This window comes from Lichtheimia ornata (genome assembly GCF_029851405.1).
Source record: "Lichtheimia ornata isolate CBS 291.66 chromosome Unknown scaffold00025, whole genome shotgun sequence".
Taxonomy (NCBI): domain Eukaryota; kingdom Fungi; phylum Mucoromycota; class Mucoromycetes; order Mucorales; family Lichtheimiaceae; genus Lichtheimia; species Lichtheimia ornata.
Window position 1 is genome coordinate 262172 of NW_026695345.1, and position 16558 is coordinate 278729.

The 16558-nt window shown below is 43.7% G+C and overlaps 7 protein-coding genes across 7 annotated transcripts; 4 read left to right on the forward strand and 3 right to left on the reverse strand.

The window, feature by feature from the left end:
• Nucleotides 1-977: 977 nt before the first annotated feature.
• Nucleotides 978-1312, forward strand: O0I10_006001 (uncharacterized protein; the record flags this gene model as incomplete). Its single annotated transcript, XM_058486036.1, has 2 exons — nucleotides 978-1169; nucleotides 1244-1312. 2 exons carry the CDS (start codon nucleotides 978-980, stop codon nucleotides 1310-1312), a joined length of 261 nt encoding a protein of 86 aa, XP_058343231.1.
• An 831-nt stretch (nucleotides 1313-2143) lies between these two features.
• O0I10_006002 (uncharacterized protein) lies at nucleotides 2144-3364 on the forward strand (the record flags this gene model as incomplete). The annotated part of the gene is made up of 1 exon (XM_058486037.1): nucleotides 2144-3364. The coding sequence occupies one exon, from the start codon at nucleotides 2144-2146 to the stop codon at nucleotides 3362-3364; it is 1221 nt and encodes a 406-aa protein (XP_058343232.1).
• A 329-nt stretch (nucleotides 3365-3693) lies between these two features.
• On the forward strand, nucleotides 3694-4797 carry O0I10_006003 (uncharacterized protein; the record flags this gene model as incomplete). Its single annotated transcript, XM_058486038.1, has 1 exon — nucleotides 3694-4797. The coding sequence occupies one exon, from the start codon at nucleotides 3694-3696 to the stop codon at nucleotides 4795-4797; it is 1104 nt and encodes a 367-aa protein (XP_058343233.1).
• A 2811-nt stretch (nucleotides 4798-7608) lies between these two features.
• Nucleotides 7609-8088, forward strand: O0I10_006004 (uncharacterized protein; the record flags this gene model as incomplete). The annotated part of the gene is made up of 2 exons (XM_058486039.1): nucleotides 7609-7802; nucleotides 7863-8088. The coding sequence occupies 2 exons, from the start codon at nucleotides 7609-7611 to the stop codon at nucleotides 8086-8088; spliced, it is 420 nt and encodes a 139-aa protein (XP_058343234.1).
• Nucleotides 8089-8133: 45 nt separating this feature from the next.
• Nucleotides 8134-8906, reverse strand: O0I10_006005 (uncharacterized protein; the record flags this gene model as incomplete). The annotated part of the gene is made up of 2 exons (XM_058486040.1): nucleotides 8134-8584; nucleotides 8650-8906. 2 exons carry the CDS (start codon nucleotides 8904-8906, stop codon nucleotides 8134-8136), a joined length of 708 nt encoding a protein of 235 aa, XP_058343235.1.
• Nucleotides 8907-9617: 711 nt separating this feature from the next.
• O0I10_006006 (uncharacterized protein) lies at nucleotides 9618-11965 on the reverse strand (the record flags this gene model as incomplete). Its single annotated transcript, XM_058486041.1, has 7 exons — nucleotides 9618-9894; nucleotides 9959-10365; nucleotides 10430-10749; nucleotides 10808-11005; nucleotides 11062-11092; nucleotides 11234-11493; nucleotides 11875-11965. The coding sequence occupies 7 exons, from the start codon at nucleotides 11963-11965 to the stop codon at nucleotides 9618-9620; spliced, it is 1584 nt and encodes a 527-aa protein (XP_058343236.1).
• Nucleotides 11966-14330: 2365 nt separating this feature from the next.
• O0I10_006007 (uncharacterized protein) lies at nucleotides 14331-15938 on the reverse strand (the record flags this gene model as incomplete). The annotated part of the gene is made up of 7 exons (XM_058486042.1): nucleotides 14331-14508; nucleotides 14649-14796; nucleotides 14861-14918; nucleotides 14995-15051; nucleotides 15113-15330; nucleotides 15419-15535; nucleotides 15740-15938. The coding sequence occupies 7 exons, from the start codon at nucleotides 15936-15938 to the stop codon at nucleotides 14331-14333; spliced, it is 975 nt and encodes a 324-aa protein (XP_058343237.1).
• Nucleotides 15939-16558: the final 620 nt, after the last annotated feature.

Here is a 16558-nt window from a genome sequence, read left to right on the forward strand (position 1 = left end):
ATCAGTGGATGTGCAACCTCGCGGTATTAAAGACAGCGACCTGCCGATGTTCAACATTGGTAACCAGCCTAATGGCATAAAACAAGGGCAAAATATCAGCTCTATGACTCTGCCAAAGAATGGCTCACAAACTTTAAAGTTTGTGTTCGTCACGAGGACATTGAAAGCAAGTGGGGAGATTGGTTGTCATATAGCATGGATGATTCTCAAATTCAGCAGCTGAGGAGCTGGATCAAATTGAGGTACCAACGGAAGGCCGTAGTAAGCATACTTGAACAGGTTCGCGGGGCGATCCTTAATACCTTTGACACACCAGTACAAAAGCGTCAAAGAAGACGTGCCCTTTTGAAGTGTAAGCAGCAGATGGGCGAGTCCCTCAAATCTTGTTCGTCGCTTTAGAACAGTGTTGCACGCGCTCTGAAGAACAACACAGGGATAATCCTTTGCTCGTGGATATCTTCTTAATGAACATGCACATAGCTGACAGAACGACTGCTGAAGCTTACTTGTCCATGAAAGGAGAATGGCCCAACAATGTGGTCAAGACCTTTAATGACATTGAAGGCCTCAACGTGCTTGAAAAAGAGTTTGGTGGTAATAACAACAAGCGCAAATTGCTCAGCAGCAAACAAGCCGCGTTGTACGTGCTAAGGCTTCTTTGGACAACGAGGAAGAAGAACCCACACCATGCTGGCATTGTGCAAAACACGGCGTCACGGTGGACTTCGACACCAATCACAAATGTCCCTACTACAAGAAGAAGAAATACCATCCCACTTCAACAACAAGCCTGCCTCTCACAAAGGCAATAACAATCAATACTCTGGCTCATCATCTCGCCACAACAACAATGGCCACAATGGTCAACGTTATCAACGTTCGGCCAAACGTATCGTCAACAAGGCTAACAGGCAGCCAAGCGTGGCAATAAGGCAACTAAAGCCCATCACCAACGCAACGCCTACAGCCAAGCGGTAATGGATCAGGATGCCGTTATCGATGCCGAAACGCGGCTTTGCAACAATCCTCTGGTCGTGGCACGTAATGCTTTTTACTCGCACGATCATGATGAAGAATTGACGCCGGCTTCCGAAAGCCAATTGTATGGTGATAACGATGAAGATGGTGACGCCTCTCAGAAGATGAACACATGGACGAAGCCTCTCAATGTAAGCATGCCAGAATGGCAAACAAGCACAATCCTCACATCAGTGACGAAATACTCATACCCATCACTCTCCAGAATCAACAAGTGCTCGCATTACTTGATAGTGGTGCAACATTTTCTTCTATTGACGTGAACTTTTTGTGATCGCATGAACTGGGGAATAGATTTGTACTTCGTTCAGTTACGTATAGCTAATTACGAAGGCCCATATATCGTTGAACGTAAAACGAAGGGTGGATCATACCGATTAAAGGACCTGGATGATGCAATTGAGAAAAGGGATTACACACCCCACGAACTCAAGCTGGCAATTCCACTAGAAGAATTACAAGAGAAACGTTACGTAGTCGATCACATTATTGATCCCTGCAGACCGACAAAAGACACAAACATCTTTACCGTGTAAGATGGAAAGGTTTCCCACCAAATGAGGACACTTGGGAACCAGCAACTCACTTTGACGATGTTGGCACAATCGTTAAATATTGGCGTCACTTGAAAAAGAATCCTCCAAGTAACTTACAAAAACGTAAACATGACAACATGGCACTTAGAGACCGCGAGCAAGCGTGTGGCGACTCGCAAGTCATAACAACAAAAACATTTATCATACTCCAGGCAGTATGCGCAGCTGCATTAATCGGCTATAGGAGCCTGGGGGAGGGAATTGATGTGGTGGTTCAGGCGCTACATCTCCGACGTGCTTGGTATAGGTGTAGCTCAAATTAGATTTATGATTCTTTGTTCTACTTTTCACATAAACTTTCAAAATTTTACCTACCGAGTCTCGCGTACTCATTAACGTTATCAATCACAACACACACACACACTCACACACCTACACCAGCACAATGTATGACATAAAGTGAGGGTTGCGTACCTTTCATGCATTGTCCCTGAAGTCCTGACTTTTTAGCTGAGTTACCCAAAGAGGTCCTTCTGCATCTTTTGCTCTGCCAGGGTCAGCTACTTACAATGAACAAAAACATGTCTTCCCAGAATTTAACCAAATTGCCTGATAAGGAAACAGGCACACAAAATCGTCAACGTCTCTCGTATGCTAAAGCTACACGTAGTCCTTCGCTCATTCGTGATTCTTTGAAGACACCGAAAGATCGTAAATACGCCGTCCACTCCAATGTGTGGAAAGTAGGCGGCTCGCCAGCCTCTTGTCCCAGCTTGTTTTTTGATTTCACCTCTCGTCCAGAACACCGTTCAGAAATACTTTGCCATATTAACAAGAGCTTTCCCAACAACTGTGGGGTACGCCTCCACTCTGATCACGCACGTCGCATTGTCGAACTCTTTATTGCCGATAAAAAAGACTACAGCAAAATCAATTTCATGGGTATCAGCTTCCCTGACAACCAATGCATTTTGCCTTCGACACCTCTTTCTCCTGATGCTCGCCTTGTACATCTTCAGCTAAGTGACCTTCCCTTTACCACAAGGGACAAGCTATCAAAAGGTATCCAAACAGCACTTTCAGACTACGGCAACGTTCTTGACTATGGTATCCTTCGCGATCACGATTCTCACCTTTTCATGGGAAAAGGCTATGCCACTCTGGAGATTAATAATGCCAACTCTGATACAATTCCATTACGCCACACAGTTGCATGGCCCAACTCAGATGATCTGTTTCATGTTACGTGGGCAGAAATGCCGCTCCATTGCCTTCATTGCCACCAAGCTGGTCACGCTACATCTGCATGTCCTAATCGTGCCACTCGTTCTCGTGTTTGTTGGTCATGTGGCCAAACAGGCCATCGCGCCGCTAAGTGTTTCAACCGTAAATCCAAGCCTGATTCATGCAGTCCCACGACCACACCTTTGCCTCGTTCACCTTCGTCTCAATCTGCCAACAGCCAATCGTCTGATATCTCCATGTTAAAACTTGATCTATCGCCTATTGAAAGCCATAATGACAATATCATTAACGAGTACACACCTGATGATTTCGATGAAAACATGCCTTTGCCAACACCACAATCCACATCCAGCCTTCTTAGCCATATCCACCATACCTACCCTATGTCTGACCAAGCCAAACACATCACCGCCTTCTTGACACCTTCTGCCCTTGAACTTCTTGCTGAATCACTTAAACAAAACGGTCAACCTTTTGTCTCCTCTGCCCCATCCTCTCATTTCTCGGGAAGTCCCTCGCCACCGAGGAACTATAGCCCGACTTAGTCATTCCTTCAATACGTATTCCTTGTACGTTTTTCTATATCGTTCCGATTTTGGGGTGCCACTCTTCGATGCACTCCCAATAAAACGAGGCCAAAAGCCTCCCTATAAATACTTTACATTAAACAAAGACCACTTGTCATATAGCATCACGCTTACAAACATAAAGGTGCCTGTATCTCCGAACTTTACAATGAAACGTGGGGTTTTTATTAGAGCATTGTGCTCGGCTTGGCCAACAGCACCTTGGGTGAAAGTTTCACGATCAAGCTTGCCAATCCCAGATTTCGCAATGTCGCTACCAGCCAAACTGGATCTGGGGGTCGACAACAATGGATCTTCCCGCTAAACCTAAAAAATCAGTGGGTGGGAAACCATCCCACGACCAACCATCATCGTATGCATCCCTTTTCAACAAGACTCGAGAATCCATCACCCTTTTTTCCCAACATCAGAACAGCCGCCAAGTGTGGCGACGTGCTGAAAACCCCCATTCCTTGCTGTTTGATATAACCCATTTGAAAATAACTGACGCTGAATTTCGGCTTGCAGTTGGTCACTCAACATTGCATAAGGGTGCCCATGGCATTGTTGTGCATCGAACACGCTCGTATACCATTGCTGAAGTCGCTTTCGAGACACAAGACCTCGCTGACAAAAACCTCGATCAACCAGTAGTCCTCGCTGATGGCACAAAAGTCTTTGGTTCCCAACCTATACCAGAAGAATGGGACGTTGTGAAAATCAACCTTACTCATATCCCATTGTATACACGCACAATTCTTTCCTCATCACTCTCTACAGCACTCAAACCTTTTGGTCAACTTCTTGAACTTGGTATCTACCTGGAACAAAACTTTTTCACAGGAAAAGGATACGCTTACATCAATACTACTCCCAAGTACGCCAACAACAGCAACAAAGTGTTTCATGTACCACCTCAACAGCTCGTGCATTCCATCACTGTATCACGTAATGATGGGTCCTACCCCACTCGTATGTTCGCCACATGGTCACAAATGCCTTTATACTGTCGTTATTGCCATCTTTCTGGACATACTCGCCTCCAGTGCAAGCAGAAACCTCAACCAAGATGTCATTTTTGTCAAGAACTCGGTCATATTCGTAAAGATTGCCAAATCCGACAAGGCAAGAAGCTTGCCCCTGAAACCAGAACCTCCGACCCTGCAAACTCTAATCAAGATACTCTCACATCGACATTCACCTTCCGAACAAATAGCAAACGCCAACGCAACGTCGCCCCTTCGAAGTCCACTCCTATGAACATTACTCCAACTCCCGACACCAATAACAATAGCCTTCCTGCTACAGTTTCTACCCCGCATGATCACCCACAGCAACAGCCCCCTCCGCATGATGGCCAACGGTCTGATGTCTCTCTTCCAAAAAGTGATACGGATGCGATGGAGACATAGTCACCATCATTCATCTAGATCTTTTTTGTGTCTCTGTATTGGCTCATGGCCCCTTTTAGTCCAATGGGACTTTTCTTTTAAGATTGTATCAAGTGTCATCTTTTGACACTACAATAAATACCGTTTACACACCAAAATCTGGGGGTCGACCTCTTCCACGACGACGACGACCAAAAAAATACTTTTTGGGCTAGTTGCGACACTGAACATGAAACTTTCACACAAGGTGCTGTTGGCCAAGCCGAGCCCATTGCTGTAATAAAAACCCCACGTTTCATTGTAAAGTTTGGAGAAACAGGCACCTTTATGTTTGTAAGCGTGATGCTATATGAGGAGTGGTCTTTGTTTAATGTAGAGTAGCTAGACCCTGACAGAGCAAAAGATGCAGAGGGTCGTGTTGTGTAACACAGCTACATTTGCATGAATGAAAGGGTCAATGTATAATTACTTTATGGATCATCTAGGAACAGGCATGTATTGCTAGCTAACGGCCACTTTTATCCAATCACCATTGTTGCGAGATCCACTGCATGGGAACGATGCCCCTGCTCTAGACATTCATTTCCATGATTAAAGTAGGTTGATCCGAGCTGATTTGACTGAGTTGCGGTCAAAGAGAGGTTACATCACTCTGGACATATAGCACGCTCGATGTAGCTCAACCGATGTAATCTTGTGTGAGTGTAACTCCACCAAATCAGCTCGGATCAACCTACTTTAATCATGGAAATGAATGTACAGAGCAGGAGCATCGTCCACCTACAATAGAATGCACAAAAGTTGGGAATGCACAAAAGTGGCTGTTAGCTGCCAATGTATGACATAAAGTGAGGGTTGCGTGTTGTATTCTGTAATTGTTTATGGATACGATATCTAGAAACATAGAATAGACCTTTCCACTACACATTCGAACGTTCCTTAGAAGCACATGACATGTCAACAACAACAATAGAATAGTATAAATAAGCATCCATCAAGCAGCTAGAAACCATCATCTTTCATCTTTTGATCTTTCATACATAAAGACATACACACGAGTCCTAAAGGATTTATCTTGTCTCTTCTCTTCTTTATTTGAAACATCACATTGCGTACCTTTCATGCATTGTCCCTGAAGTCCTGACTTTTTAGCTGAGTTACCCAAAGAGGTCCTTCTGCATCTTTTGCTCTGCCAGGGTCCAGCTACTTACAATGAACAAAGACCACTTGTCATATAGCATCACGCTTACAAACATAAAGGTGCCTGTATCTCCAAACTTTACAATCCAACGTGGGGTTTTTATTAGAGCAATGGGCTCGGCTTGGCCAACAGCACCTTGGGTGCAAGTTTCGCGTTCAATGTCGCAAACAGCCCAAAAAATATTTTTTGATCGTCGTCGTCGAAGAGGTCGACCCCCAGATCCAGTTTGGCTGGTAGTGACATTGCGAAATCTGGGATTGGCAAGCTTGATCGTGAAACTTTCACCCAAGGTGCTGTTGGCCAAGCCGAGCACAATGCTCTAATAAAAACCCCACGTTTCATTGTAAAGTTCGGAGATACAGGCACCTTTATGTTTGTAAGCGTGATGCTATATGACAAGTGGTCTTTGTTTAATGTAAAGTAGATAGACTCAGATAGAGCCAAAGATGCTGAAGGACTTGGTTGATGTGTCACAAAGCCGAGGTGGCAGGAGTTGAAGATTCGATCCTATTGGTGAAGCGTGCATGATCGATATTTACCTATTAGCTATAGTAATGTCCGCCCACGATAACCCGTATGGAATCATTTTCAAGTCCACACGGTATACTAGATAATAGGCCAAAACCGATCAATGCGTCCGAATGCATCTTGTGCGAAAGTAGATAAAGTGTGAGATGTGAAATTGTATTGTTGTGTCGGAAGACCAGCAGCAGGAATAGTTTTGACTGACGGCATAGAATAGTGGCCATCAATGTATCTCAAACATTAGTAGGCGTGAAACTTTGCCGATGCATAGACGCCTTAGTCCATTCCTGGAAGATCAATAATACCATGTATGATTCGTAATCTCGAGTTGGCACGGGTGATGTTCTTATTGGTGCTCATGGTGCATATGATGTGAGATGACACGATCCTTCGCTATACGTCGTGGTGGAGGGATGATTAAATTAACTTAACTAGTATGACGTGCAGAAGACGGTAGATGATACCATCCGTATCCACCATCAATTGTGCCGCGTAGAGTTGATGATGGCGCTAGTTGGTCACTGATATCATCGTATCACTCTATGTTGTCTATCTTGTCAAACTACTCTAGTGAGCATTTAATCGTTCAAGAAGTCGTCCATACATGCAGAATCCCCAAGCACATTAACAATAGTCTCCTTTTTTTATGTAATGATCCGAAGATTTATAGCTTGTATAAGCAGCCTTTTCATTTTTCCATGACGATGTAGGTCAATGGTTAAGGTACGAAGGGGAGACAAATACGTAGTCGAAGGTTTATAAAAAGAAAAGTTGTGAAGAGCATTGGAAACCTACTTCCTTCGCTCCTGCCTCATTTATTTATCTCACAAGGACCTCGTTCACCGAATGCAATGCAAGGAATAACCTAAACGTCTTCTTCGTGTAATCGATCAAGCGAGCTTAGACTCTGGTATACGTCCACATTGGTTGCTATGATACCTACTGTATAAATCATCACTTCCAGCAGGGTTGGGGAGACGCTGCCAATTGAAACTCCACGTCCTACAAGGAAAACATTGGCGAGATAAGTTGTTGGCACCTTCAACTTTGATAAGAGCTATCTATACACACACACACACACACACACACACACACACACACATACAATGTCAAAGTCAGTAAAGGAAGCCAAGATCTTGCTTGCACCTCTTGCGTTATACCGTCAAATATTGCGTACACATCGTTACATGCCACCTGCCATGCGTTCCATGGGAGACGACTACGTCAAGGCTGAATTCCGAAGACACCAAAACATTGACAATCCAGCACACATTGTGGGTTTCCTTTCTCAGTGGCAAGAGTAAGAAGAGCAGTGGTAGTATGAGGGTTATCTTTTATCTTACTTGGATCTGGTGAATAGTTACCTGGAGACGTTGCAAGGACAAACAGCACCACCCAGCAACAGTGATGAAAGTGTTGCCCCACAAGACGATCCTTTAGTACGCAGCTTCAACATGCCCGATGGTGGTTGGGGCAAGAAACTCGATAGCGAGCGATTGGATAAGCTTAGCGATGAACAACTTGGTCAATTATATGAACTACGCAACGAGCTTAAAAAGTCTCTAGGCATCAAAGAGGACAAATAAACGCATCGTGTATATATAAACATTCTCTACATTTACAATGTATCTCTAAGTAGACTTTATCTTATTCAATTCATAGTCTGGTACATCTCCACTAAAGGTCCATGCTCTTTGAGATCCTTCCTTCAAATGACCCGTTTCCGCATTCATCACCACATTCCAGCTACCATCCTCGTTTCGCACCAGCTTGGATACACTGCATGTAGCAGCCTTAATGGGATACTTGACATCATTCACCAATGAACGAACAGCGGCCACTACGGATGCAGCATGACCCGCCAATAATACACTTGTTGGCCCATCCACTTCGTTATCCAACTTTGCTACCAATGTCTTGATCGCTTTATCCACACGAATGTGACAATCTCCCACAGTTTCAGGACCTTGTACACATGGAATACTCGATTCATGCGTCGTGTCAATGGCAGGGAAATGTGATTTGAGTAGCTCCATAGATGCAGGTGGCAAGTACTCTGGATACGCTGTGCCATACCATTCGCTATGATATACACATTAGTTACCATCATCATCTCTACTCCCATCATAGTAAGGTTTCCTCTCTACCTCATACTAAAGTCAATATAAAGAGGGACATGAGTCTTTGCAATAAGGGGAGACACGGTCTGTAAAACTCGATAGAAAGGAGAGCTGTATACGCGCTGAATACCCTTGTCTTGAAGAAACTCGCCCAACTCTTCTGCTTGAGCAAGGCCGAGCTCTGAGAGTGGTGGATCGTGGCTCAATTGAGTGGGTAAATGAGGTGTAGGGGTGACCCAATCTTCACGGTAACCATGACGTGTAATCCAGATTTCTTTGAGCATGTCGACAAGAAAGGTTGCAAGGGACAAATGTGACGTAAATGGCCCTGTTTTGTGGGGCTAAAATGGAGCCATATGCCAATGTCATTGGCTGCTGGGCGGGGATAGCATGAACGAGGAACAACTTTTTGTGTCACCTGATCCATCTCGTACGTATAAAGGAAGCAATTATGGTTGATGTTGTTCACTTCCCTTATGAGGACATCTTTCAAGCCCATTTCTTTGTCTCGTTATTGAGCACTATACTACTACTACTACTACTACTATTTCTTCAAAGATGTGATGATGGCATTATGAAAAGAATGGCTTTTTAATTCTAAGGTTGTGACCAGAGCTGCTATTGGTAGCTTATCTTCCATCCTCCTCCTTTATCATGTTCCTTTACCCATCCCACACAACATACACATGCCCTATCAGCACCGATCAAGATCCACACATGCTATGACTAAGTTGATGATGATGATGATGACGATGTTTGATATGCGTGTGTAAAAATATAAGTGTGCTCTGTGTGAGTGTGAGTGTGAGTGAGTGAGTGAGTGAGTGTGAAGGATGTGAAATAGAGTGTATAGAATAGTGGATGAATGATGGTGTATCAAACACGGTGAAATAATGAAGGAAGATTGGGATGGGGGAATTGTAGTGTTTCATGAAAATGGGATCATGTATTGCAGTAAAGAAAAAAAAAGATGGAGATGATGTTGTTGTGGTTGATCAAAAGTCGTCGTACAACCGGCTCGTCGGGTTCATGAGATTGAAAGGCTTCATCTGCTGTGCAGCGGTCAATGGTTGCTGATCACCCACTTTAGCTGTCTTGGCTGATCTAGGATCTGTCACTGGAATAGCAATAGGATCAATGGGATATTTGATGTGAGGATCATGGAAATTGGTGGGTGCTGGATCAATGAATGCAGGTGGTGGTTGAGTGCTTGTTACTGGAATAGGATTCGTCATTCCTGCTGCTGATAGACCCTTTGTTTGTGAACGTAATCTACAATCAAAGAGCACATGGTTACTAAAAATGGACGGCTACGAGAAGGAATACAATCACTTACAATCGGCTACTGGATGAAGCTGAGGGTGGATTATCTCGCACAAGCATTCTACCACCGCCCGTTCCTGCATATGCATGGTTGCTAAGGTATGCATGGTCTTGTGGCAGCGTTTGTTGTAACATAGTTGGCCGACCATATTGACTTTGCATCAATTTTTGTTGTTGCTGGTGTTGATATTGAAGCATTACATCATCCAAACGTTTTGATGTCTCAGGTGATTTGTTCTCTGTACGATAAGGCTGAGCTACTGATGATCGATGAGGCAAGCCTGGTGTCGGTAATGCTGTAGTCATCATGGGTCGTCGTTGATGTGAAGGTAATGCTGGATCATAAGGAGCAGCCGAAGAACCGTACAATGATGTATCAAGTCGTGACGATGCTTGTGATTCAGCAGCCATCTTCTTTTCCTGCTGTGAGAGTAAATCCAATAGAATTAGTGAGATGAAAATCATGGATCTTCACGACACATACCATTTTTCTAACAGTCCAATCAAATACATAATCGTATTGAAAGCCTTCACGAACAAAGAGATCACGGAAGAGTTTGCGTAGATAGGTGTAATCAGGCTTGTCATCGAAACGCAATGATCGTACATAGTTGAGGTATATTGCAAATTCCTGACTCAGGTTGCGACAAAGGACATCTGCAGGCGTAGTCATCTTCTTTTCCATAATCTTGTCGTATTTCTCCTTTTTGGTGCGAGCTCGAATGCCTTGCCAAGGTAGTTGCCCTTTGCAAAAGTAAATCAATATATAGCCGAGAGATTCGAGGTCGTCACGTCGTGATTGCTCTAAATCATAAAGGCGTTAAGGATCACGTTCATGATACAATAATGATTCATCACATACCGATGCCCAAGTGTGTGTTGACGCTAGCATATCGGGGGGTACCGGTCAGATTCTTGTTTTCTCTGTAGGGTATATGCACATTGGTTCGAGGATCACGATATCGTTTTGCAAGTCCGAAATCGATCATGTTGACTTGATTGCCGCATCGTCCAATGCCCATCAGAAAATTGTCTGGTTTGATATCTCTGTGGATAAAGCCTAATATCTTCATTAGTCTACCTCGCTAGTTATATAGCAATCTTGATGATGCTTACCTTTGGAATGAATATACTCCACTCGAGAAAGCTAAAAGGGAAAAAACGGGGAAAAAGAGATGGAGTGTTAATAGATCGGCGGACAAAAGGATTAAACACACCACCTCCCTCAGCAGCACATGCGGACCATACATATCCCCCGCCCTTGGCTAGTGCATGCATGTCTACTTACCAATTGATCAGCGAGAAGGAGTACAGTCTTCAACGAAAAGCGCCGTTTGCAATAATTGAATAAATCCTCCATTGAAGGGCCCAAGAGATCCATAACAAGCACATTGTAATCGCCTTCTCTGCCATACCAGCGACAAAATGGGATGCCAACACCACCAGCTAATGTCTTGTATACTCGTGCTTCATATTCAAGCTGTGGATGGGGTGCCCGAACACTTTCAAGTTTTATGCCGATCTCTTCACCACTGGTAATGTTGGATCCTATACATAACAACAATGATGTAGATTAGCATCCATCTTGAACATGATAACATAGTTGTCACACACACGCACACAACACACACACAATGTCTCCTTCGTCCCCGCTCCCTCAACCAACCCCCCACGCACCACGCACCACGCACCCCAAAAACCCCTCAAACAACACAGATGAGTAAGCCGACAAGTCTCAATCGCAATCAGAAAAAGAGAGAGAAGGAAAGCATGCACACATACACACACTGCCCAATGCGTCCTGACATAATAAAATATCTCGAGTGTTGTCTTCAATGTCAAATTGACAAAGGATGCGGATGAGTGTGGCATTGTTCTTCATCTGGTCAAAAGGATACAGCAATTGAAAGGAAAGTGGATGGTACTTACCCAAGTAAATCTCTCCAAAAGAGCCAGCACCGATCTTTCTTCCAAGTTTGTACTTGCCACCGATAATGATGTTTCGACCTTCCAAGGACATAGTGGACAAGAAGAGTGGGTGCACAAAAGAGGGATAAGCTGAGGAGAAGAGAAGCGGAAAAAGAGAGAATAGCAAATGGAAAACAAAGATGGAGGTCGTATGTGTGTGTGTTTTTTTCTTTTCTCGAGATGGCGGATGAAAAGAACCAAAAAGAGCAGTTGCACTTGCCGCCCCCCCTTCACTTGCCGTTGCTCTCTTTCTTCAGTCACAATATCTCACCGGCATCATCCGCCGAATTGACATTAAAGGCAAATCAAAGGTGTTGCTTGATTATGTGCTGCATGCATAGCGAGGCACTCTTTTTCGGGCAATAACAACTTCAATCATCATTTTTACAAGAACACATCCATAATACCACGTTTGTTTTGGTTGCCATGGTGATGGGTACATAGGTAATCTCTATTCAATCTCATCGATGTCCTCGTTCATTTGGATGTGAACCAAGGCCTGGGTCGATTTTACATGGACTGGCATTTGTCCTAACGCCTAAACGCTGGATTCACCGATGGGTGGCAACAACTTGTATACAATGCTTGTTTGTTTGTACAGCCACGAAAAGGCTTTTATGCTGCAAACAACAACAGCCACCATCCACTACTACTACTTGCTATCATAAACGCCACCTGATCCTATCAAACTCCATCTATTTGTAGTCGTCCGGTAAAATGGCTGCTATATTGATCGGCTTTGTTGTCGGTCGTATAATACAAATATGTAAACACATTTCTCGGCATACTGCCGCTCAAGGAAAAAAAGTGCCTCACATGTCTCTAAGCATTTGCGCAGCAGCGGCATTTGCCTTTTGGGGTAAATATATAGTAGAGCTGCCCATCTCTTAACATCCACACGAGCCACATGCATCCCGATCACAGCGATACATATTCTTCCCACCCACATTGCTACTTTTACTTGGGCTTTTGTATTACCTTTGCTCGCGCTTTTATAGAGGCGAGTCCTCTTTGGCGTCATGAAATCACTTTTTTTGTCGATGCGTACAAATCATTGCGATGTATACAATACACGCTGCTAGAACGAAACATGTTGTTCCTTCTTGTTTCTAGGAAAAAGTCGTTATCATGCTCAAACCGATATAGCATCATCTTAATGTTTGGTGGAAAGTGCATGACTATGGAAAGTAACATGGAGGATACGCCATCCATTAGCATCATGTTACAAGGTCAATTCGCTTTGCAAGCTTTAAACCCTTGCAATGTGGTAGGAAGGGTACAGGAACCGTGAGAAGCATTGTGCAACATGATGGTGTAGCAAGCAAGGTTAAGGGCCACTAATAGTATGGTTTGGAGATGTCAGCTTACAACATACTACTTTAACCCAAGGAGGCTTACACACCGTGCGACGTGTAGGTGTGTGATTAATTTACCATTCCTCCCTTGTACCTAAGGACCACTCTATCGTACCACCAACTACGCATTGCACATGCAATGATTACGTATACATCAAAGCGCACGAAAATTCTTTGTTTTCATTTATACATCATTAACCTAGCCAAAAATGAGAAGGTGAAGGAAAACCCCAATCTTGTGGACAATGAATGTGTGTTTTATTATTCATCCTCATTACCTGTATTCACTCCTGAAGCATGTAACGAGGTACATTTCAAACCTAATGTTGTTAATGCGCGCCAATCCATGACGATACCGCGCTCCTAAGTATTCAAGGTACCACAAAAACGTAACGATTCATCTCGGTCTTCGGATTTCTCATTACTCTATCTCGATCTTTTAAATCCCGACCCCGTAGTCCGCGCGCCCCGAGTTGGTGAGATGTACCAGAGCAATGGAACAGTTTATGCAGATTTTATTTCTGACACGATTACTTGGACACATAAATAGCCGGCTACGCACGTTGAAATACCATACTGTGAGTTGGCATCGAAAATCTAATCATAGCTTTGCTATCCATACGTCATCTAAAATCCATATAAGCTATAGGCAATACACCCTGTCATGGCTTTGGTAAGGAAACATGTCATCTCACCCATAATCCATCCTTGTAGACTCAGCGCACCGCAAATCAGGTGCAACAGTGACACAAGTGCAACACGTGTTTTTGGCTGATTTTGACATGTTGATATGAAACGACAAGCACTTTACAGCAAACGCAGAGATTTTTTATCCAGCAATAGCGAACAATAATCAATGTCAACATAGGATGGTTACTTATCATTACATAAATAAAGAAAACTAAAAAGGAAGATGGCGCTTTTTTTTGTTGGGGGGAAGAGTGGGGGTTTGTAATTGGAAGGAGAGAGAGTGAGATAGAGCAAGAAAATAGGGAATCAGGACACAAGGAAAAAAAAAAGTCAGGTATACAGTGAAAAAGGTGGAGGATGCAATGGAGTCATTTAAGCAGTTTCAGGTTTCTGGCCATGACAACGATACCAACGAATGTACGTGCCGTGTTCTTTGCACTCTTGCTTGGTCTCTGACAAAAACTTTGTATAATACTCTTGGTCTGCCATCTCTGGATAATATCTGACAATGATCGCATGCATCGTGTTGAAGACATCCCAAAAGTCGTCCCTAAGAAAAAAAAGAGTTTGTGGGTGTGCACCACAATAAGATTAGCCAACCGGGTGCTTTATTTTCGATATCCTATACTCCCTTTCTCTCACACACCGCTTTACCAAGCCCTTTCATTCCTTTGTTTACACCCTTCTTACCATAAAAGATCACCGAGCTTGCCACCGTGGCCGATCGGGATAGGTACTTCACGGAACACCAGATTGACGCAACCCGCTTTTCGCATCAAATCTTCCATCTCGTGCGGAATGTCAGGGTTCAACCCCTTCTCTCGGGCGTATTTTGCGACTGGATATAAACAAAGGAGCTATCAGATGATGACAACATCCATATACGTATATATACAACATACCGGAATGCATAAGCAAAGTACATTTGGGACCAGCATTCATGAGCTGTGGGAAGGATACCTAAAAGATGATAGGAGTTGTTGATGATGAGATCACTAGAAACAAATGGAAAGAAAAAGAGTATGATGGTACTCACCTCCAGGAGCTCTAGCCAACCACCAGGCTTTAGTACGCGTAAGAGATCATCGATCACCTAATAAGCTCTTTGTCAGCTCACATGTCAAAAGTCATCCCACATCCTCTTATTTTATTACCTTGACCCAGTCGGTGGCTAAAAGACCAAGAACCAGTAGACGTTGATGCACATAGCCAAATGTGTTGTCCGGGAATGGCGCTGGGTCGATTATGTTGTGTAGATGGAATTGACAATTGGATGGCTTGATGGCTTCAGGAAACCTCGGTGAAATGTCGGTGCCATGGAAGTTCGAATTCGGGTATTGTTCAGACATCTCGAGTGTCCAAGTAGCAGGACCTTGACATTGGTAGCATAGTATGATAGTGAGTGATAGGGACAAATGAAAGAAGGTTCATTGTCAATAAATTAAACAATGCATGCATACCACATCCCGAATCGAGCACTTCGATGCCCTGTGCAAGCGCCTCTTCGATTGGCGAGTCAAAATTGCCACCAAAGGCTACTCTCATCATCCAATGCTGTTGGTGAACACGATCATTCTCTATGTTGGAAATAAAGGAATCAGCAAGGAAGAAGGATAAAAGTGTTGGCGGTCGTAGGAAGAATAGTAATCAATATCGGGTGATTGGTTGGGTACACATTTATGGGTCTGTTGTATGAACATGATGCTGGTTGACCCTTGTCTCGGGAATAATAATAAATGCTGAAGGGGGGTGGGTTGGGTTGCAAGGCGAATAGGATGTACCTTCTTCATCGTTTGGGAGTATGTATGCTACGTCGTCTCTGTTGTGATAACGGCGGTTGCCTTCGTAACGATAAGCCGATGCCTCGGATGAGTTGGTGCTATTCTTTGACGTAATCTCTTCGGTAGGTTGCTTTGATCTTATGGATGCAGAGGCTGTTTTACGTGATCGTCTGAAAAATCGAAAAAAGCGAAAACTCATTGCGAGAAGGAAAGGCTGTAAAAGAGAGAAAAAGAGTGGGTGTGTGAGAGATGAAAAGAAGAGGAAGATGTTGGTGATGCTGGCTAGAAAACAAAAAGCTGACTGATTATCGTTTGCAAAACCCCGCCCACGAGCAAAGCAAAAGGAATGATGATTATGATGAACAAAAGGGAGGAGACAAGAGCGGGGAAAGTGCCCTTTACACACTAAACGCTATTCAACATCAGCTTTTTCTTTCGGCTCTTGCTTTTGGTTCCCCTTGAGGAGAGGATAGCAAAAACCCATGTCCAGGCCTTGGGAAGCGGATACCATTGGTGGAAATCAGCAAATGTCCAATTAGTGTTAGTGAATAGTAATCAGACCACTTGTGTCACCATTATGGTGTGTCGAACAAAAGAACCTTGTTCTGCTCAAGAGCTAATTTTTGCTTTCCCCTTTGCACATCCAACACGCGTCGTATGATCTCGTGCTCTATCTCGATATGGTGGATAATGCCCCCTATGGATAATTCATCTCTCTCGTTGATAACATGATGCTTGTCAATCACCAAACAGCGATAGCGTTTCATTCATCATAGCGTACATGATAACCTTTAGTCTGACAATTGACAAGTTCGGTTT